Source organism: Saimiri boliviensis, chromosome X (genome assembly GCF_048565385.1).
Source record: "Saimiri boliviensis isolate mSaiBol1 chromosome X, mSaiBol1.pri, whole genome shotgun sequence".
In the NCBI taxonomy this organism is placed as follows: domain Eukaryota; kingdom Metazoa; phylum Chordata; class Mammalia; order Primates; family Cebidae; genus Saimiri; species Saimiri boliviensis.
In genome coordinates this window covers 48,614,463-48,637,144 of record NC_133470.1, presented here as the reverse complement: position 1 = coordinate 48,637,144, position 22,682 = coordinate 48,614,463, and the positions used below count along the sequence as shown (strand labels likewise).

General features: G+C 51.3%; 1 protein-coding gene across 9 annotated transcripts in view; it reads left to right on the top strand.

The window, feature by feature from the left end:
- Nucleotides 1-22,682, top strand: part of IQSEC2 (IQ motif and Sec7 domain ArfGEF 2) — an 87,888-nt gene that overhangs the window by 62,681 nt on the left and 2,525 nt on the right. For 4 of the 9 annotated variants that reach the window (XM_074392024.1, XM_039475614.2, XM_074392027.1 and 1 more), the window contains 12 exons: nt 1,950-2,211; nt 3,134-3,535; nt 7,374-8,269; nt 9,665-9,826; nt 10,312-10,434; nt 11,387-11,553; nt 14,714-14,853; nt 16,280-16,405; nt 18,836-18,935; nt 19,785-19,946; nt 21,586-21,759; nt 22,248-22,297. In XM_074392024.1, the coding sequence (XP_074248125.1) occupies nt 1,950-2,211; nt 3,134-3,535; nt 7,374-8,269; nt 9,665-9,826; nt 10,312-10,434; nt 11,387-11,553; nt 14,714-14,853; nt 16,280-16,405; nt 18,836-18,935; nt 19,785-19,946; nt 21,586-21,759; nt 22,248-22,297 (2,764 nt within the window). Of the gene's footprint in view, nt 1-8; nt 1,274-1,949; nt 2,212-3,133; nt 3,536-7,373; nt 8,270-9,664; nt 9,827-10,311; nt 10,435-11,386; nt 11,554-14,713; nt 14,854-16,279; nt 16,406-18,835; nt 18,936-19,784; nt 19,947-21,585; nt 21,760-22,247; nt 22,298-22,682 lie in introns of those variants that run through there. The other 5 variants (XM_010331578.3, XM_074392030.1, XM_074392029.1 and 2 more) reach the window with 2 other exon arrangements.

Sequence of the window (22,682 nt, the reverse complement as noted above, 5' to 3'; positions counted from 1 at the left end):
TGAGCAGTTTTGGAGGTAGAAAGCAGAGAGCATTTGGGAGAAGCAGGATCTGGGCCAGGCTGGAATGATGGGTGGATGGAGTAGGGGGCTGGCAGCCAACCCTGCAGCATGGCTTAATGTTTAAGAGTGTAGGCTCTGGAGTCAGACTGCCTGGATTTGAATCCTGGCTCTATCATTAGTAGCTGTGTGACCATAGGTATGTTACTTAACCTCTCTGGGCCTCAGTTTCTTTATGTGTAAAATGAAGATAAATTACAGTACCTGCCTTATACGGTTGTCTTGAAGAGTAAACAAGTTATTCAGTGTGAAGTGCTTAAGAATGGTGCCTAAATGTGCTAAATGATCTGTAAATATTAGCTGCTGTGTCTTGGAGAAGCCTCAAATGCCAGAATAAGGGACTTGGGCTATCTCTTCCGAGCAGTGGAAGTTATAGATGATGGTTCATGCATACAGGAGACAGTTATCAAAACTGGGCTTGAGCCATGTGCTGGGAGGGGAGGTTTGAGAGATTGGTGGGTGAGATTCTGCAGTCCCGGCAGGGAGGAGAGAAACATCTTAGATGCCGGAGGGGGGCTGCGCTGGGGCTGAACCCTGGAGTGGGGGTAATGTCAGGGGCCACCGCCCCAGGCCCAGGAGGAGAGAGAATTTGGGGTGGAGGGTGAGCAGTGGGTGGGAGCTCCCCACAGTGCTGCAGCCCGGGACCCGGCCCCGTGGGCACAGCCTCCACGCCACATCCAGCCCCCAGTGCAAAGCGCTCTGCTGCAAGGCTGCTAGGCCTGTTGCAGCTCAAGCTCCAGCACTGGAGGGCCCCCGTGCCCACCCCGGCCCATCTCTGCCCTTTACCCTCGCCTCTGCTGAATAGGGGCTGGGGAGTACCCCTTCACCCGTTTACCAGCCAAGAGACTCCAACCTTATGCCCCCCCAAAATGAGGCCATTCTCTGGGTCCCAGCCGCACGCCTTCCCCCCACGGCCTCCTCCATGCCTCACCTGCGGGTTCCTTCCCGGTCCTCCCCACCTCAGTGGCTCTTCACTATGCAGGCTCGGCTCAAGGCGCCTGGGCTCTGTCGCCACCTGGGTTCCCTGGCAGCCTGGTTGCCATGGCACCATGGGAGCAGTTCTGGTGGAACAACAGCTCTGGGAAACCAGGGCGGGCAAGACCGGGGGCCCAGCTCGTGCCACGCGTGGAGACCCCCCCCCGCCCCCTCCCCCAAGCTGAGCAGAGGAGGCCATGAGGAGAAAAAGGAAGCTGCCCCGCAGGGCGGCTCTTTACCTGTGAGGATGCTGGATGGGAGGCGCCTCCCACTGTCGCTAATCGCCCTGCCCTAGCAGCCAGGGAACCCTGGGAACCGGCTTGGCCTGGTCCAGAGTTCAGGCACCAGAGGGCAGGGGCCAGGGCTGGGTGGGGGAGGGGAGCTCCTGGGTGGGCCTCACACTGCTGGGACAGGGCTGGGAGGGGGGGTGGCATTTGGAAGGAGGTAGTCTGGGGTGGTTAGTGCTGGGCCTCAGACTGGGAGGGAAATCCCAGCGCCAGGCTGGGGACAAGGCCAGGAGGGGACAGAGCCGTGAGGGGAAGACGTTTGAGGGGAGGGGTGGAGCTGTCAGGGGACAGAAAGAAGGGCGTGAGGAGAGCAGCCGGAGAGTTAAGTGGTCTAGGGTAGAAGGCTGCGAGGGGTGAGGGGGACTGGGGATCAGACAGAGCCTTGAGGGAAAGGAGTCGGAGAGGATCTCGCTGTGAAGGCAAGGGGCCTGCAAGGGAAGGGACTTGGGCGGGAGTGGGGAGAGAGTCTGAGAACTAGGACTCGCTCTGGCCTCTAAGTGTTGGGTCCCTAGTCTGTGAGGAAGCTGGGGTGGAGGGGGTGGGGGCAGGGATCTGGCTCACCCCTCTGTCTGGCCCGGCAGGCCCCTCTCCTGTCCCCACATCCTGGCTCATCTTATCTCATCCCCACAGTGTGGAGGGTGATGCCCCAGGCAGTGACCTGAGCACAGCGGTTGATAGTCCTGGGAGCCAACCCCCCTACCGGCTGAGCCAGCTGCCCACCTCCAGCAGCCACATGGGGGGCCCCCCTGCTGGAGTGGGCCTTCCCTGGGCTCAGCGAGCACGCCTGCAGCCAGCCAGTGTCGCCCTGAGGAAGCAGGAGGAGGAGGAGATAAAGCGCTCCAAGGCCCTATCGGACAGCTATGAACTCTCCACAGACCTGCAGGACAAGAAGGTACAGCAGAGGCGCCCTGGTTGGGCGTGGGAGTCAGGATACAAGAGAGCGCCAGGGGAGGGGTTGGGACACGGCACTTGGGGGTGGTGTCAGGGAGGGATCATGAGGCCGGAATTGGAGAAGACTGGCCCAGGATCTGGGGACACACTCATTCACCACCTATCCACTGAGGCTTATAGTCACTCAACAAACATTTACTGAGCTCCCTGCCTCGGTCTTGGAGATGTAAAGGTGAATGAGTCCTGGAGACGGTCCCCAAAAACCTCAGTCTAACGGGAAGCACACTCATTAGCTGACCTTTTCAGGAGAGCGCCATACAATAGATTGCGTAGCTAAAAAAAGGTGGAGGGAAAACAAAATACTACGTATAGAAAAAAACTGGAAGGACATATACAAAAACGTGTACCTTACACCAAAGGACATGGTCTAGTTATGCTTAGGTGTTTGGAATGTAGCTAATTCAAACTGCCTGCCTGCCTGCTTGCCTGCCTGCCTTCCTTCCTTCCTTCTCTCCTTCCCTCCCTCCCTTTCCTCCTCCCTCCTCCTCTTCCTTCCTTCCCTACCTTTCTCTGTCCCTCTCCCCTTCTCTTTTCTCATTTTCTCTCTTCCTCCTGCCTTTCCTTCTTCTTGATCTCCGTTTATTTCTACCTTGCTTTCCTTTTTTTCCTTTTTTTTTTTTTTTGGCTTCTCTGTTTCCTGTTTTCGAATTATCAGTATGTTCTTCGCGTAAATAAGAAAACAAAACATAATCCAATGCCACTTGAAACTCCAGTGAGGAGACAACACTGAGCGCGTAGCCTGGCACTTCCGGAGGCTGCCAGCAGTCAGCCCGGACTCCAGTGGGGGTGGTGTGGTTGAGGGCCTAGGGAGATGAGGCTGCCATGACTTTCTGACCTTGTTCCCCTTGCCCCTTCTCTGCCAGGTGGAAATGCTGGAGAGGAAGTATGGGGGCTCCTTCCTGAGCCGCAGGGCTGCCAGGACCATCCAGACAGCCTTCCGCCAGTATCGCATGAACAAGAACTTTGAGCGGCTACGCAGCTCAGCCTCTGAAAGCCGCATGTCCCGCCGCATCATCCTTTCCAACATGCGGATGCAGTTCTCCTTTGAGGAGTATGAAAAGGCACAGAACCCCGCGTACTTCGAGGGCAAGCCTGCCTCGCTGGACGAGGGTGCCATGGCTGGTGCCCGGAGCCACCGGCTTGAACGGGGGCTCCCGTATGGAGGCTCCTGTGGTGGGGGCATTGATGGTGGTGGAAGCTCCGTCACCACATCTGGAGAGTTTTCTAATGACATCACGGAGCTTGAGGACTCCTTCTCCAAACAGGTCAGGATCTCTGAAAAGGGCCTTTCTTTCCCATCCCCATGTCCTGGCTACTCCTACTTTTTACCTAGATTGCAAACTGAAAAAAGTTGTGTGACAGGCATTTAATAACAGCAGATAGCTACCATCTGAGTTAGGACTGTGACAATAATAAGAAAGAGCTGGCAAGATAGAAAATTACTTTTTTTTTTTTTTGAGACGGAGTTTTGCTTTTGTCACTCAGGCTGGAGTGCAATGGCACTATCCCGGCTCACTGCAACCTCTGCCTCCTGGGTTCAAGCGGTTCTTCTGCCTCAGCCTCCCAAGTAGCTGGGATTACAGTCATGTCCAACCATGCCCGGCTAATTTTGTATTTTTAGTAGAGATGGGGTTTCTCCATATTGGCCAGGCTGGTCTTGAACTCCTGACCTCAGGTGACTCACCAGCCTCGGCCTCCCAAGTGGCTGGGATTACAGGTGTAAGCCGCTTCACCCAGCCAGAAATTATATTGCTAAAACAAGCAAGTTAAAAATATGGGTGTTTCGTGCTGTTCCCTTCTTGTGGAAAAAAAATATATATATGGGTATATAGAAAAAATAAGAAAAAAAGTTCTCACTATTTGGAACTTGATCTACTGCTATCAAATAAAGCTTAACTCACAGGTAATGAGCTCCTACTGTGTGCCTGTGCTGTATATGCCTCACACCAGATCTGTGAGACAGGGATTATTTGTTTTTTTGTGGTTTTTTTTGAGACAGAATTTTGCTCTTGTTGCCTAGGCTGAAGTGCAATGGTGTGATCTCAGCTCACTGCAACCTCTGCCTCCCGGGTTCAAGCAATTTTCCTGCCTCAGCCTCCCGAGTAGCTGAGATTATAGCCATGCACCACCATGCCCGGCTAATATTGTATTTTTAGTACAGACAGGGTTTCTCCATGTTGGTCAGGCTGGTCTCGAACTCCTGACCTTGTGATCCACCCACCTTGGCCTCTAGTAGAGTGTGCTCTGAGCCACAAGAAAGGCTATAGTATAATGTATAGTACCTCGGTTACCCAGAGGAGGGAGAGGAAACTTTCTTCTGGGAGAACCACGGAAAACCTATTTGAGAAAACAGCACTGGAGCTGGGTCTTACCAAACAGAAAAGATTTAGCAAGTTAGAAATACCTGGGAGGGTATTGCTTACATAGGCGTTGCATCAGCAAAAGCGTGGAGGGATGGGATTGTAACACAGTAAGGGTAGTGGGCTTGGGGTGTGTTGACATTCTTGCCCAGGTGTGAATCCCAGTTCTGCCATTTCCCATTTGACAAACTGTTTAACCACATTGAAACATGATCAGTAAAATGGAGAGAAAATAAAATGGAGAGAAAACTCTTTTAGAGCTGTTTGGAAGACTCAGTGAAACTACACAGGTAATATATATGAAAGCTCCTAGTATATAGTAGCTGCTAAGTACATATTAGTTTTCTTCACGAAACCAAGAAGGTACTTGGTAGAGATTGGTGAATGAATGGATGAAGCTTTGTAAGAGAAAAAGTCACTCTGCTCTAACCTCTATGATCTGGCCTTGCCATCAGCCTGGGCATGCCTCCTTGGAGCTGGTGAAGAGGTGGAGGGAAGAAAAGGAGTGTTGAAAGGAAGATCTATATCATTCGTTCATTCATTCATACAACAGAGATTTAATTTAACATATCTTCTGTGTCAAGCAATGCATCGAGCTGACCTAAAAAGAGAGAAACCAGGCCTGGCTCCATCCCTCAAGGGAGGAATGGGGAATAGGAGATCAGTCTGGGAACCAGATCTGGTTCAGTAGCTCTGAGTGCTACTGAAGTCTGATGGGGAAGTGTATCTGTTATCTGTTGCTGTGTAACAAATTACCCCCATATTTGGTAGCTTAAAACTGACCTGAGAGACTGAGCCTAAACAATGAACATTTATTATCTCATACAGTTTCTGGGGGACAGGAAGCTGGGAACGGCATGGCTGAGTGGTTCTGGTTCAGGGCCTTTTACAAGGCTGTAGTCAAGCTGTAGGGTGAGCCCACAATATCTGAAGACTAGACTGGGGCTGGCAGTCTGCTTTCTTTCTTTCTTTCTTTTTTTTTTTTTTTTGAGACGGAGTTTCGCTCTTGTTACCCAGGCTGGAGGGCAATGGCGCGATCTCGGCTCACCGCAACCTCCGCCTCCTGGGTTCAAGCAATTCTCTTGCCTCAGCCTCCCGAGCTGGGATTACAGGCAGGCGCCACCACGCCCAGCTAATTTTTGTATTTTTAGTAGAGACGGGGTTTCACCATGTTGACCAGGATGGTCTCGATCTCTTGACCTCGTGATCCACCCGCCTCGGCCTCCCAAAGTGCTGGGATTACAGGCGTGAGCCACCGCGCCCGGCTGCAGTCTGCTTTCAAGCTCACCCACTTGGCTGTTGGCAGGAGGTCTGTGCCTTACCATGTGGGCCTCTCCATAGGACTGTTCATGATGCAGCTTTCCCCACACAGGGGATGGGACTGAAAGAGTACAAGTGACAAGTGACCAAGAGTGCTAAAGATGGAAGCTGCAGTCTTTTTTTTTTTTTTTTTAAATTTTAATTAAAAACATTTTTTTGCAGCCTTTTTTCTTTAAATTAAAAAAAAGGTTTTTTTTGTTATGTTTTGTTTTGTTTTGTTTTGTTTTTTTTGCTGCACATGGTAACTCGAACCTGTAATCTCAGCACTTCAGGAGACCAAGGTGGGCAGATCACCTGAGGTCAGGAGTTTGAGACCAGGCTGGCCATCATAGTGAAACCCCGCCTCTACTAAAAATACAAAAATTAGCCAAACGTGGTGGCGCACACCTGTAATCCTTGCTACTGGGGAAGCTGAGGCAGGAGAATGGCTTGAACCTGGGAGGAGAAGGTTGCAGTGAGCTGAGATCGTGCTACTGCACTCCAGCCTGGGTGAGAGCAAGACTCTGTCTCAAATGAACAAACGAAAATTTTAGAGACAGGGTGTTGCTCTGTTCCCTGGGCTGGAATGCAGTGGCGTGATCGTAGCTCACTGCAGCCTAGAACTCCTGGGCTCAAGCAATCCTCCTGCCTCATTCTCCTAAGTAGCTGGGACTACAGGTGTGTGTCACCACCACCACACCCAGCTAATGTTTTTATTTTTTGTAGGGATAGAGTCTTGCCATGTTGCCCAGGCTGCTCTTAAACTCCTGGGCTCAAGGGATCCTCCCATCTCAGCCTCCCAAAGTGCTGGGATTACAGGCATAAGCCACCATGCCAAGCCTCTGCAGGCTTTTGAAACCTAATTTCAGAAGTGACATACATTCACTTCTGCCATATGCTGTTTGTCACACAGACCAACTCTGGTACAATGTGGTACCCTAGGGTGTGAATACCAGGAGGCAGGGATCATTAGCAGCCAGTTTAGAGTCTGGATACCGCAGGGAGAGAGCACTACAAGTTGTGGTCCAGATGCTCAAGGTCAAATATTATGGATTTCCTAAGAGAATTCCCACAGAGGAAGCTGGGATTTGGGTTTACCCTGGGGGATGGCACAGACAAGAATGTGGCTTGAATCAAGGAGGAGGAAATATTTGGCTTGGGTCTAAATGGACACAAAGGAGGTATTGGGGGTGAGCTGAGTGGGGAACTTGTGGGCATTAGTGCCAGCTCCTGTGAGCTCACAGTGGTTCCCTGGGAGTCATTTTACAGACCACAGAAAGCCTGTCAGGGCTGGGGAAGCGGAATCCACCCTCCTAGCTGACCCACCAGGAAGACTCCCACTTTTCCCTTCCCTCCCTCCCTCATTCCCACCTTCCACCGTTCTTCCCTTTATCATTCTTTCCTTTCTCTCTCTTTCCCTTCTCCCCTCCCTCCCCCTGCACAGGTAAAGTCTCTGGCTGAATCCATCGACGAAGCCCTGAACTGCCACCCATCGGGACCCATGTCTGAGGAGCCAGGGTCAGCCCAGCTGGAGAAGCGGGAGTCAAAGGAACAGCAAGAGGACAGCTCAGCCACATCTTTCAGTGACCTTCCCCTCTACCTGGATGACACAGTTACCCAACAATCCCCTGAGCGACTGCCCAGCACAGAACCCCCACCCCAGGGCCGGCCCGAGTTCTGGGCACCAGCCCCTCTCCCGCCAGTACCTCCACCAGTGCCATCAGGAACCCGGGAAGATGGTAGCCGAGAGGAAGGCACTCGCAGGGGCCCCGGGTGCTTGGAGTGCCGGGATTTCCGGCTGCGGGCCGCCCACCTTCCCCTGCTTACCATTGAGCCTCCTAGTGACAGCTCCGTGGACCTGAGTGACCGCTCAGATCGCGGCTCCGTCCACCGCCAGCTGGTGTATGAGGCTGATGGCTGCAGCCCCCATGGGACCCTGAAGCACAAGGGGCCACCAGGCAGGGCCCCGATCCCACACCGACACTACCCAGCCCCTGAGGGCCCAGCCCCAGCCCCACCAGGGCCCCTGCCCCCAGCCCCCAACAGTGGCACTGGGCCCAGTGGTGTGGCTGGGGGTCGGAGGTTGGGGAAGTGCGAGGCAGCAGGCGAGAACTCTGATGGTGGCGATAATGAGAGCCTCGAGAGCTCCAGCAATTCCAATGAGACCATCAACTGCAGCTCCGGCTCCTCTTCTCGGGACAGCCTGAGGGAGCCTCCGGCCACCGGCCTGTGCAAGCAGACTTACCAGCGGGAGACGAGGCACAGCTGGGACTCGCCAGCCTTCAACAATGACGTGGTCCAGAGGCGGCACTACCGAATCGGCCTCAACCTCTTCAACAAGTTCGTGCTCCCTGTTCTAGCCTGCTCGCCCCTTCCTACTGTGCCATGGGCACTTGGGTCCCTGGGACAGAACTCCACGCAGTGATCCCAGTTCTGTCATCCTCTCATTTTGTGGAATGGCATTTCTCCCCAGACGTTCAGGGAAGAGGATTGGCAACAGGGTGGCAGAGTAGAGAGCCCCTTAACACATCTGGGCTTGGGTCCTGGTACTGCCTCTGGCTGGCTGTGCGATCTGGGGTGAGATGACCCCACTAAATGGAATCTGAACCTTGTCTTCCCCACCTTCCCTTTTTAGAGGGGAGGTGATATGGTGTAGAAAGAGCCCTAGTCTGGGAAACAGGAGACCTGGCTCCCCAGTCTGCCTCTGGCCAGACTCGCTGCACAGCCCTGGGTAAGGTGTGTTACTCACCTGCCCTTCCGTTTTTCCATCTACTGACTAGCAGAGTGCGTATGTGAGAGGTGTTGGGGGCAGGGTGGTGTGCTGGACCCTTTAGTGACTGTGACTAAGCTCTTTCTAGGTGCCTGGTCTTCTGCCAGGTGCTTAGGAGTGAGGTGGGAGTGTGACATTTGATTAGAAAATAATTGGAAAACATTAGATGTAATTAGAAAACATTAGACGTAATGTAAGCCATTACTTGAATGCCTTACATCTTTATAGCTTATTAAACACTGCCACCTATATTTAGTTCTTACAATAGCTCAGCGAGGCAAGCAGGAGTGTCCCTGTTTTGTAGATAAGGAACCAAGGCTTGGACAAGTGAAAGGAATTGTTCAAAGTCGTAAAGTGGGAAGTGATGGGTCTGAGACGCCTGTGGCACCAGTCTCTTCCAAATTTTAGCCTCGTGGGGTCCTGAGGTTCTGGGCTTTTGAATATGGGATAGCTTTGACCCAGATTTTGGCCCAGCTCTCTGGAAATCTACGGGCACCTTGTCTATAGAAACACTCAGAGAAAGTTGGTGATAACCTGCCTGAGTGGGACGTGGGATGTGGAACAAAGTAACCTCTTCACTTCCTCCCTACTCTGAGGGTCTATGACTCAGAGGGAAGGCACTCAGCCCTGCTCCTCGGTTCTTGCTGTGAATATCAAAGCTCTTGGCATAAAGCAGGCTCTCGTTAGATTCTGATTCTCTTTCAATTGTGGTGTGGCTCCAGTGAAGGGGGATGTTGTGTTGAAGATACCTGAGGATTTTGAAGCTCCTTGAAATGGGCAAGTGGCTTCTCCCTGGGCCTCAGTTTTCCCATTCGTGCCATGATGGGATTACATCAAATGATGTATTTGACTTCATTGGTCCTCTGAGGCCGGAGTTAGTTGGGCCTGAAAGTAGTTCAACAAATGAGACAGAGAGCACAGTTCCAGGAGGACAGTCATTTCATCGACCTCCTCTCTTTCTACAGGAAGCCAGAGAAGGGTATCCAGTATCTGATCGAGCGGGGCTTCCTGTCAGACACACCGGTGGGAGTGGCTCACTTCATCCTGGAGCGGAAAGGCCTCAGCCGGCAGATGATAGGGGAATTCCTAGGGAACCGGCAGAAGCAGTTCAACAGAGACGTGTTGGAGTGAGGACCCCGGGATGGGGCAGGCTGGGCCAGGGATTCCTGGAAAAGGACAGCAAGAGGGAGGAAGGGGGCAGCCTCTCCCTTTGGCACAGATAAGCTTTTCAAAACAGGATGAATAGACCTTCCTGCTCCCGTACCCCATCTGCCCCAAAGGGGTCTGATCTTGCTCGGCCCTATTCCTAAAGTCTTCTGGGTGGCCCTGGGCAAGACACGCTCATCCTGTGGCCTATTTGGGGCCTCAGTTTTCCTATCTCTGAAATGAGTGGCTTGATGGAAAGGACCTTTAGTGACCACGTGCCTTGCCTCAATTTTCTGAGATGGATTCAATTTCAAATATTCCGTCCTCATGTGTACTTGCTCGGGCCACAGGTCCTGAATTTGAGAGTCTATCAATGGGGGTGTTGGTCCATTTGAGCAGATCCAGGTGGGTCAGAGGTTTTCTGCAGAGGAACTGAAAGCGCCACACCCCCTTCTCTGCTCTTTAGCTGTGTGGTGGATGAGATGGACTTCTCCTCCATGGATCTGGATGATGCACTCCGGAAGTTCCAGTCCCATATTCGGGTTCAGGGTGAGGCCCAGAAAGTGGAGCGACTCATCGAAGCCTTCAGGTGTGCCTGCCTCCCACTTGCAAAGCTGCCCCTCCCTCCTGTGGGCATCGATGTACTATTTACAAGTCACTTCTCTGAGCCTCATACTCTCTTCACCACAAAACAGAAATGATAAATCCTATCTTGCAAGGCAATTGTGAGGATCAAAAGTAGTGCACGTAAGGTATCTAGCTCAGCCCCGGGACAGAGGCATTCGATAAGTGACAACATCAGCAATAGCAGCTAACATTCATGGAGTGCTTACCAGGTATCAGGTGCTCTGAGCTGAGCACTTTACGTGATTATTTCACCGAATAGTCACAACCACCTCATAAGGCAGGCGCTTCTATTGTTATTCCCATTCTACAGATGAGAATTCAGGAATTTAGAGAGGTTAAGTAACTTGCCCAGAGTCATACAGGATTGGAATTTGTATGTGTCTGAGTCCATGGTCCATCCATGTCCTTAACCATTTTACTCTGCTATAAAGACTTTGGAGATCAGATAGACCGGGGCCTAAATCCTGGCTCCTCCACTTTAGGGTATTTAGAAGAGAAATAGGAGTTGCTGAGAACTTGTTTCTCATAATGGGAGAAGGATTTGCTTTGCATTCAGAAATATCCGGGTTTTCATCCCGGCTTCACCATTTACTGGCTCTATTACCTTGGGCACGTTACCTTACCACTTTGAGCCTCAGTCACTTCATCTGTAAAATGGGACTGCCAGTAGCTTCCTTTCAGGATTGTGATAGGATTACATGAAACAATGTACACAAACCCCCTGGAAGAGCTCTGCAAAAGGTAGCAATTGTGATTTTTACATGCTGGTCTAGGGGAAGCTCTGAAGAGGACAGACCCAGAGATCAAGGAAGTATTGCTTACAGGACAGGATTGGTGGTGCCAGACTGGGTGGATGGTGGGTAGGCAGAGATGTCTAGTTCCTGAATCTGGCTTTGACCCCTCCTGCCCTACAGCCAGCGGTACTGCGTCTGTAACCCAGCCCTCGTGCGCCAGTTCCGGAACCCAGACACCATTTTCATCCTTGCTTTTGCCATCATCCTCCTCAATACCGACATGTACAGTCCCAGCGTCAAGGCTGAACGAAAGATGAAACTAGATGACTTCATCAAGAACCTGAGAGGTGACTTCCCTATCAGCTTTTCTGGCCCTTCACCTGGGAAGGGAAACTGGGGGGTAAGGTGGGGAAGGATGCAGGATATCCCATCTGTTCCTTGGAACTTAATTTGTGATGCTGTCACTTTCTGCCCTGGCTGGATGTTCCTAGAATATTCACTTATTAATTCTCTCAACTCGTCATTTGCCCACTGTACTGAGTATTTACTGCGCTTCCACTGTGTGCCAGGTTTCTAGGTCCTGGGGTTCAAGCAGTGAACACGATAAAGTCCTTACTCTTACAAAGCTTACTCTGATTCATTCATTCAGTCATTCACTTGTCCTTTCCTGGCTCCCTCTTTCCCTCTCTTATTTATGCCCCCTGAGGACTCAGTTAATTATTTTAGGTAACTTTTCCTCTATTCATGCATTCATTTATCGCTCGACCAAACAACCAGCCAGTCAGTCAACACTTAGCACTTAGTGTGTGGCAAGCCCCACAATGGGTGCCAAGGACAATGGAGGGGAGTCTGCCATAGTCCCTGTTCTGAGAGAGCTCCCGTGTCGGGGAGAGGCTGACTCGTGGTACCCAGATAACTGACATAAGACAGAAAGTGAACAGTGACATCGGAGAGGCCGAAAGTGCAGTCAGAGCTCAACGGAGGGAGAGCCCACCTCTACCTAGCTTCCCAGAGGAGGCAGTATTTGTATTTTAAGGTGGGTCTTGAAGGCATGGAGAAGGTGACGCAATGGAGATAGAGAGCTTACCTAGCAGTGAGAATACCAAAGGCGCAGAGGCAGGAACATTTATTTTCTTTAGGGAACAGTTGAGGGCTGGGTGCTCATCCCTGTAATCCCAGCACTTTCTGAGGCCGAGGCAGGTGGATCACATGAGGCCAGGAGTTCCAGACCAGCCTGGCCAACATGGGGAAATCCTATCTCTATAAAAATACAAAAATTAGCAGGCATGGTGGTGCATGCCTGTAATTCCAGCTACTCAGGAGGCTGAGGCAGGAGAATCACTTGAACCCGGGAGGTGGAGGTTGCAGTGAGCCAAGATCGCGCCACTGCACTCCAGCCTGGGTGACAGAGCGAGACTCTGTCTTAAAAAAAAGAAGAAGAAGCAAAACAATTGGAATGAGGTCACTGATGGGTTGGGAAGGTCCGCTGGAACCAATATATGAGGGACTTGAATGCCAGATGAAAGGTGTCGCCTGGCTCTTTTTGTTTATTCTACTGATGTCAAGCCCTGCCTATCACCAAAGAGCAGCCTACTAAAAATGGTACAGATGTTAAGATTGTTTAAACAGAAAAGAAAGAGGAAGATAGAGGCAAAGAAAAAAAAAAAAGCAAACTGAAAACAAGACAAATTGGCTGCCTGTCGGGGTTTCCGCAGCTGCGACTGCTATGGTAAGAAAGTCAGTGCGACGTAGGACGTTCCTTTAGCACCTGTCCAAGGAGGAGATGTCTCATTTCCAAGGGAGAAAACATTTTCTCTTTTTTTGTTTTCTGTTTTTCTTGTTTTTTATTTTTAGAGACAGGGTCTCACTCTGTCACCCAGGCTGGAGCGCAGTGATGCGATCACAGCTCACTGCAGCCTTGAACTCCTGGGCTCAAGTGATCCTCCCACCTCAGCCTCCTGAGTAGCTGGGACTAGAGGCACGTGCCACCATGCACAGCTCATTTTTAAATTTTTTGTAGAGACAGGGTCTTCTTGTGTTGCCGAGGCTGGTCTCACACTCCTTGCCTCAAGTCGGCCTGTGAAAGTGCTGGGATTACAGGTGTGAGCCTCCACAACCTGCAAAGAAAACATTTTCTCTAGCAGAGTGTTTAGAGAGAAGAGTGAGTGGGTTTCACTCAGCAATCGGAAGTGGAGAAGGATGGTGAACATGGGAGGACGGAGTTAGATCAGAGGCCCTTTGGAGCTGTCTACTAGAATCCTGCCATCATTCACTCATCCATTCTTTTTCCTTCTCTCTCTCAACATATGTGTGTGTGTGTATCTTTCTCCCCTCTAATTATTAAATAAATAAACAAATAAATGAAGGTAATACATAATTATTTCAGAAATTTTGGAAGATTCTGAAAATTAGAAAATTTCTTTTTATCACCCCAAATTCGTCCCCTAGAGGCAATCATAGTTAATGTTTTGGTGCATTCTAATCTTTTCCCCCATGCATACATAACATCTTATATAGTTCAGATCATACTATACGTGCAACTCATCTCACTCGTTCCACATCACTTGCTACTGTAATTTTTTCATGCTATTGAAATGTTTTTGTAAATGTCAAGTTTTTAATAGCTGTGCATTATTTTATTAAATGGATATACTATACTTATCTGTTCTTCTATTTTTAAAATTTAGGTTGTTTCAAATTGTTCCCATAAGTAACACTTAGTATTCTTTTTTTTTTTTTTTTTTTTTTTTGAGACAGGGTCTTGCTCTATTTTTTTTTTTGAGACAGAGTCTTGCTCTGTTGTTGTTACTGGAGTACAGTGGTGCAATCATGGTTTGCTGCAACCTCCGCCTCCTGGGCTCAAGTGATCCTCCCACTTCAGCCTCCCAAGTAGCTGGGACCACAGGTGTGCACCACTGCACCCAACTAATTTTTGCATTTTCTGTAGAGATGGGATTTTGCCATGTTGCCCAGGTTGGTCTCGAACTCCTGGGCTCAAGCGATCCACCTGGCTTGGCCTCCCAAAGTGCTGGGATTACATCACTCCTGCCCTACATTCTCGTAGTACATACATCTTGCACATATTTCTGAGTAGTTCCTTAGGGTAGATTCCTAGAAGAGGAATCACTGGCTACTAACATTTAGGTTCTTGCCAGATTACCTTCCAAAAGAGTTACGTTACCATACATGCCCACTTCCCTGCACTCTTACTAGCACTGGATTTCATTTAAAATTATTTTTGCTTATTAGGAAGGCAATCAATAGTAACCGATTATTTTAATTACAGTGTATTATGAGTTGTTTAAAAGAATTCACCCTGGGGAAGACAGCAACTGGCTGTTGCATTGAAGGACACCCTCCATGCCCCAATCCTGGCTAAGGGGCTAAGGGCACCCACTGACCCTCAGTCCTATCGTGGCCTGTGCCTGTGTGTGGAGGTTGTCTAGCACCCCTACCATGCAGTGCCCATAATTATGTGACATATCTCTGTGTTACTCCCTCCCCCAGGGGTTGACAATGGTGAAGACATCCCCAGAGACCTTCTGGTGGGCATCTACCAGCGCATCCAGGGGCGTGAACTGCGGACCAATGATGACCATGTGTCCCAGGTGCAGGCTGTGGAGCGCATGATTGTTGGAAAGAAACCGGTGAGTGCCTTGGGAGCCTGCAGAGGGGCCAGGGTTCAGGTCCGCCTCTGCCACTGAGTGGTAAGTCACTGCACCTCCCTGAGCCCCTTACCTGCAACACGGAGTGGGTGATAATGCATTCCTCAGAAGGTTGTGTTGCAGATTGAGACACTCTGTGCGAATGCATCTAGCACATTCCAAGTCCCATAGTGGGTACTGTATAAATATTAGCATCCTTTTCACCTCGGGCTTTGCCTGTCCATCCCAAGTGAAGAGTCAAGCTAATGATTAGCAGAAAACCAAAGCAAGAACACACTTTAGGCCGGGTGCAGTAGCTCATGCCTGTAATCCCAGCACTCTGAGAAGCTCTGGTGGGTGGATCACCTGAGGTCAGGAGTTCCAGACCAGCCTGGCCATCATGGTGAAACCATGTCTCTGCTAAAAATACAAAAATTAGCTGGGTGTGGTGGTGCGTGCCTGGAGTCCCAGCTACTCAGGAGGCTGAGTGAGGCAGGAGAGTTGTTTGAACGCAGGAAGTGGAAGTTGCAATGAGCTGAGATCTGAGATCATGCTAACGCACTCCAGCCTGGAAGACAGAGCAAGACTCCGCCTCAAAAAAAAAAAAAAAAAAAAAAAAACACGCTCTTTAATATTTTAGCCAACAAATATTTGTGGATGCTATTCCACTGAGCCCAGCATCTTACTGGGCACCAGAGACATAGACATGAATCAGATGTGGTCTCTGTCCTTGGGGGCACTCACAGACCAGTTAGAGTGTGAGACAAAGACACATATGTTATAATACTTCTGCCTTATGGTCCAGTTTAGGAGATGAGAAAGGAGAAAAAAGCCATTCTCAGCCTGGAGAAATCAGGGAAGTCTTCTTGGAAAAGATAATTTTGGAATTGAATTTTTTTTTTTTTTTTGAAATGGAGTTTCACTCTGTCACCCGGGCTGGAGTGCAGTGGTATGATCTCGGCTCACTGCAATCTCCACCTCCTAGGTTCAAGTGATTCTCCTGCTTCAGCCTCCTGAGTAGCTGGGATTGCAGGTGCCCACCACCACGCCCGACCAATTTTTGTGTTTTCAGTAGAGATGGGGTTTCACCATGTTGGCCAGGCTGGTCTCAAACTCCTGACTTCAGGTGATCTGCCCGCCTTAGCCTCCCAAAGTGCTGGGATTACAGGTGTGAGCCACTGCACCCGGCCGGGATTGCAATTTGAAGAGGAGTCGAAATATGGCCATGCAGAGCTGGGCAAGAAATACATTCCAGACAGAGGGACAAAGGCAAGGTAGCAGAAAAGCTTAGGCCTTAGTTGCTGATATCCCTTGTGTCAGAGTGACACACATGTATGAGACGTAAACTTTCGGTTGAAAGTTAAGATGCCAGGAGACCTGAAGCTGATGGGCTGGCCTTGCTGACACCTGTTTCTTCATGCCCATCTAGGTCCTGTCTCTCCCTCACCGTCGACTGGTTTGCTGCTGCCAGCTCTACGAGGTGCCAGATCCAAACCGCCCCCAGAGGCTAGGGTTGCATCAGCGGGAGGTCTTCCTCTTCAATGATCTCCTTGTGGTATGGGCACTGTGGGGGAGGAGATGGGAGGGAGATGGGAGATGGTGAGCTTGATTCCTGAGTCAGATGTGAACCACTTTGATGTTGGTGTGTGGAGTGTGGCGGGCGCGGTGTTCTGCCATGCCATCTGCATGGTCTCAGGCAAGACCCAGGCCTTCTCTACCCCTCCTTTTCCTCAAAGATGCATTTGGAGATAGTAACAGACACACAGGGGCAGAAAATATGAGGACCAAGGGGATGACAGACTTACAGCCTGGGAAGTGGCAGGAAATATCCCTGTCCACCTCAGTAGCCCATAGGGTTGAGGAAGGAGGGTGAATCTGCGACCCTCGGGATCCACCTGGAAACCTTCAGTAATCAAGATGCTTGAAGTGGGCTGCGTGGTGTGGCTCACGCCTATAGTCTCAGCACTTTGGGAGGCCAAGGCAGGTGATTCACTTGAGCTCAGGATTTAGACCAGCCTGGGCAACATGTCAAAACCCCGTCTCCACGAAAAATACAAAAATTAGCCCGGCGTGGTGGTGCGCGCTTGTAGTCCCAGCTACTTGGGACGCTGAGTCGGGAGGATCACTTGAGCCCAGTAGGCGGAGGTTGCAGTGTGCAGTGATCGCACCACTGCATTCCAACCTGGGCAACAGAGCCAGACCCTGTCTCAAAATAAAAATAGAAACAAAATTTTAAAAAAATGCTTGACCCAGGGGCAGTGGCTCACGCCTATAATCCCAGTGCTTTAGAAGACCAAGGTGGGTGGATCACCTGAGGTCAGTAGTTTGAGACCAGCCTGGCCAACATGGTGAAACCCTGTGTCTACTAAAAATACAAAAATTAGCTGGGCGTGGTGGTGCACATCTGTAATCCCAGCTACTGTGGTAGGCCGAGGCAGGAGAATCACTTGAACCCGGGAGGCAGAAGTTGCAGTGCCGTTGCACTCCAACCTAGGGGACAAGAGCAAGACTCTGTCTAAAAAAAAAAAATGCTTGAACCGATTCTTAAAACTGAGCTCATTACTAGTAGAGATGTTTGTCTGTTAGGGATGGGACTCTTAGGACTCTGCAATTTGGAAGGGACTTTCAGGGTCCAACTACCTAGGTGGCCCACTGGATGTATGACTACAGGGACAGAAAGCCGCCTTTGTCTAAGGCAGCTCTGACTGATAGAATCTGTCTCCCTGTGGGTTTCTTCCAACCATCTGCACTCCACCCTTGGGATCACGAAGAACAAGTGTTGCCTCTCTGCTCCAAGACAGCTCTCCAGGGATTTGAGGACAGCAGTCCTGTTCCCCCTATGGTCTTCCCTCCTTTAGAGCAGGGTTTCTTAGTCTCATCACTGTTGACATTCGGGGCTGGATGATTCTTTGCAGGGGCTGTCCTGTGCACTGTAAGATGTTTAGCAGCATCCTGGTCTTTCCCTGTTAGGTGCCAGTAGCAACCCTTCAACCAAAAATGTCTCCAGTCATTGCTCCGTGTCCCCTGGGGGCAATATTGCCTGCAGTTGAGGATTGCTGCTTTAGCTGAAGTACTTCCATGCTCCCTCTGAGCCTTAGTTTCCTCCTCTGTGAAATGGACCCCTACCTCACAGGGTTGTCAGGTGTATGAAATGAAATAAGAGGTTGTATGTGGAATCAGCCTTACCCCAAGGAGTACCTGGCCCACACAATCAATGTGCAGATATCCCTCAGGTACTCACAGTGGTGTGTGTCCAGCTCTATGCGAGGCACTGGGTATGCCAGGATGAATCAGGCTTAGTCCCTGTTCTCAGGAAGCTCACAGCCCAAAGGACCTAAAAAAAGTGCTTTGCGTCATTGTTCACTCTAACCACCCTGAAATCAAAACATTTCTTTTTACGAGCCACTTGCAGACCGCCTGAGATATTTGCAGCCTGCGTTAGTTGAGTCCAGAGTGCCCAAGTACTCGACAAAGACGTTGGGTTGTTGAGAGGATGACTTGTTAAGTCTCTACGTAGGTTCAGCAGAGATTGCCGTTAAGTGCAGGCTCTGGTGGGGCTGGGTGACAGAACCCAACAACCAGACTCCTGCCCTCCAGTCCAGCAGGGGGCGATCACACACTCAGAGGACTAGCATAGCGCCTGACAAAGGAAAGGTACTCAATCACCGTTCTGCAGCTCAGAAAAGGGGTTTACAAATTTCGGTGGGATGTTGGAGCTGGTTTCCTGGAGGGAGCAGGATTCAGTTAGTTCCTGGAAATGTGGTAAAAAGTGGTGCATGGCCATTACATGAGGGACTTGCGTTTTCTTCCACGTCTCTCATTCTGTCCCTCAAGCTTCCATTCTCCCCAGCTTGTGGGTATGTGTGTTTGTGTGTGTATGTCTGTTAATGGGGTGGGAGGGGAGAGTGGTTACCAGAAATAGGTGCCACATGGAAATTCCCCACCCAAAACCCTGCCTCTTATCTTTTTCCCACCCCTGCCAAAGGTCACCAAAATTTTCCAGAAGAAGAAGATCTTGGTGACTTACAGCTTCCGTCAGTCTTTCCCGCTCGTGGAAATGCACATGCAGCTCTTCCAGAATTCATGTGAGTCCCTTCTTGGATCCTCCCTCCTGAGAGTCTCCTTCATTCATACCAGCCCCAGTGTTTGGAGTCCCTTACAACAGGGCTAAGGGTCTCCAAAGCACCTACTTGGGTCCAGGATGAGGGGCAGGCCAGTGTGGAGTATGACTTGGGTCTAGCCCCTGGTAAGCTCATGGTCTTGCAGAGAACCACACTACATGTGTTCTCTGGAGGGCCAAAGAGATGGTGAGCACGCTGTGCTCTGAAGGATGAACCAGGAGGAGATTTGCTGGGTGGCATTCTGGGCAGCAGAAGCATTGTGAGTTGAGGCAGAGGTGGGGAGGAAAGGTTTTCGAGAGACCAATGCAGAATGCCGTGAGTTTACATCCTACAGTACAGGGAGTAAGGGGGCCATGGCTACCAGGGGTTTGGGGGCTTTGGGCAAAGGGGAGCTGCTAAAGATGCTCAAGCAGAGAAGAAGCATGATCAGAGTTAGATAGTAGAAAAATTATTTCATGGGCTGGGTGCGGTGGCTCACACCTGTAATCCCAGCACTTTGGGAGGCCGAGGCAGGAGGATCACTTGAGCCCAGGAATTTGAGACCAGCCTGGGCAATGTAGTGAGACTCCATCTCTACTGAAAATTTAAAAAAATTATCTGCACATATGGTGTGTGCCCATGGTCCCAGCTATTTGGGAGGCTGAGGTAGAAGGATCACTTGAGCCCAGGAGTTCAAGGCTGCAATGATATATGATGGCGCCACTGCACTCCAGCCTGGGTGACAGAGAGATGTTGTCTCAGAAAAAAAAGACCATGTATGAACCACCTTGCCCCAATCCCAACAGAGGTGCCCAGTCTCCCCTTTCTCCACAGATTACCAGTTTGGGATCAAGTTGCTGTCTGCAGTACCTGGCGGGGAGCGAAAAGTCCTCATCATCTTCAACGCCCCCAGCCTCCAGGACCGGCTGCGCTTCACATCCGACCTGCGCGAGTCCATTGCAGAGGTGCAGGAGATGGAGAAATACCGTGTGGAGTGTGAGTAGCCCAGCCACGTCTCCTCCCCGCTCTCCTGAAACAGCACCCTGCAGAAACCAGGAATCCTATCCTCTGAGAATCTCAGCGTTGAGGGTTAGCTTGTCCCACCTTCTCATCCTCATTCCAAGAATTCCTCAGCCTCTGCTTGAATACCTTCAGTGACAAGGGGCTCATTACCTCCCAGCCCCATTAGTATCCCAAACTCTAATTATGAGCCAAATATTCCTTCTAGTGAAAGGTATCAGGGAGAAGAATCAGAGTACTGGAGGTAGGACTATGGTTTTAGATTCCAGGTATGCTACTCATTATGTGGGTGAACTGGAGCAAATTGCCTAACCCACCAAGCCCCAGTTTCCCTCCTACACAAAGTTGGGGTAACGAAATCTCCTTCACAGAGTCATGGAGATGAAATGAGACAAGGTAGCCGAAATGTCCCAACACATCTTAGAGGTTCAAAAAATCTGTATTGCCTCTTCCATCCTCTCTCCTCCTCTGCCCACATATCGAGTCCTGAGCTGAGTCCTGCTGGCCTATCCTCTCAAACCCCAGGGGCCACACCAAGTCATTTTGATCATATCTGTATATAATGGAAAATAGCGATTACATCTCATTCCTCCCAACGCCCTCCAAGTTTTCTCTTCTCCAGGCTAAGCAGTCACAGTTAAGTAACATGGTGTTAAGGAGAAAGAGGCAGGCAGACAGAGAGAGACGAGGCGGCGGACAGCTCCTTGGTGAGGTCTTCACAGCTCCAGGGCCATTCTCCTCCTCAGCGAGGCAGGGACAGAAGTTTCAGTTCACCAGATCCTTTGAGACCCTGGGGAAATCCTGAGAGAGGGATTAGCAGCCCAAGATGAGAGGAGGCCAGTCGACACGTGCTTCTATGAGCTCTGTGGGGAGGTGGGGCTGTAAGGAAGCCAGAAGCACCCAAGCTCTGGGATCAGGCAGACCTGCTTCCAGAATGTCAGCTCCACCATTTCCAGCTGTATGACCCTGGGCAAGCTCTAAGACTTCTCGGATTCTCAGTTTCTTCCTCTGCACCATGTGGATGCTAATACTGACCTCTGAACTGTTGTGAGGATTGAGAGCGATCAAGTATGTGTAGCGCCCAGCATACTGCCTGGCACACAATAGAGAATTTGATTCCTGTCAGTGTCCTGCTCCTGCCCTTCCAGGAGCCCTTCTGCTCTGGAGCGAGGTATCTGAGAACTGAGCGAACTCTGGAAAGATTGCCCTTTGCCATAGGCTAGAAGGGCCTTCCCGTCCTTACTGTGAACCGTCTGCCATGAAGCTCTATTTTGAAGGGCAGGGGTGCTTTGGGAGACCTGACGGCAAGAGGGCATGGGAGGGGAGAAGTCAGAAGGGTGAAAGGAAGAGAGAGGGAACAGGGAGAGCAGGCACCAAGAGGAACGAAGGGAAGGCTGAGCAGGAAGGGATGCAAGATGGGAGCCGGGCACTGAGGGTGCTTTGGCGACGGAGCTGCAGTCTGGGGGGAGACAAGTGCTAGCCGTCCAAGGGGCAAAACAGGAAGCCCGGGGACAGAGGGAGGAAGGAGGAAGGCGGAAGGAGGGCTAGGGTCAGTCAGATGGGCTCTCACTCCTGTTCCTGACCTTTGCTCCCTGTCTTCCTGACTGCCACCCAGCGGAGCTGGAGAAGCAGAAAGGTATGATGCGGCCTAACGCCTCACAACCCGGAGGGGCCAAGGACTCAGTGAATGGGACGATGGCCCGCAGTAGCCTGGAGGACACTTACGGGGCAGGCGATGGGCTCAAACGGGGCGCACTCAGCAGTTCCCTGCGAGACCTCTCTGATGCAGGTAAGCCCTCTGGGCCCCTGCCCTGGCTGGGGAGACATGGAACCGGGTGTCCTCTTTGCCTCCTGTCACTGGCTGCCAGCCTTCCCTCCACCTGCCACACAGGCACGCACCCTGCCTTCACCCAGAGCCCTGGGCACTGTGCCACAGGGGGCCTGGGAGCCAGGTCAGAGCACTGGGAGCCCAGCGTTTGGGCCAGGGAGTGTGAAGTGGGGCCACAGTCTTGGTCCCTCTCTGGCTGCTCCACCTCTCCTCCTCTTCTCCCTCTTCTGTCTCTCCTATACTGCCTCTCCTCCTACTCCATCTTTTCCTCCTCTCTCTCCTCTTTCTCTACCTCTCCTCCTCCCACCTCCCCCTCTTCAATGGGGGAAAGGGATAATGGGGTGTCTGTCCCCGGGAGGGGCCCAGGCCTGGTGCCCAGCTCTGGAGCCCAGCAGGGTAGGGAGGGGGGGTTGCTGCTCTGACGCTGGGCTCCTTGCTTGTGGGTGCAGGGAAGCGGGGGCGGCGTAACAGCGTGGGATCGCTGGACAGCACCATCGAAGTAAGTGCCAGCTCCTGCCCCACTCGTCCTCTGCATGAGCCCTGCCCCGGCCATGGAGCCCCAGAGGAGGAGGGGACCTGTTGCTCCCCACTCTTCCCCGCTGGGAACTGTGCAGTTGCCTCCCCCCAGCCAACCACTCTCTCCATCTGTCCTCAACTCTGTCTGTCCTCATTCTGCCTGTCTCTCAGTCTGTCTTCCACTCTCCCGTGCCCCCTCTCAACCCCAGGGCCAACGGCGCGTAGGGATGCCCTTGGAGTTGGGCCACGAGAAGCTCTTAACCTCCAAGTCCTGCTCTTTGACCCTGGGCGAGTCACTCTGCCTCTCCGGGCCTAACCTTTTCCCCGCCTGCAAAATGGGGATGAGGAGGAGGTGCCACTAATTCCTC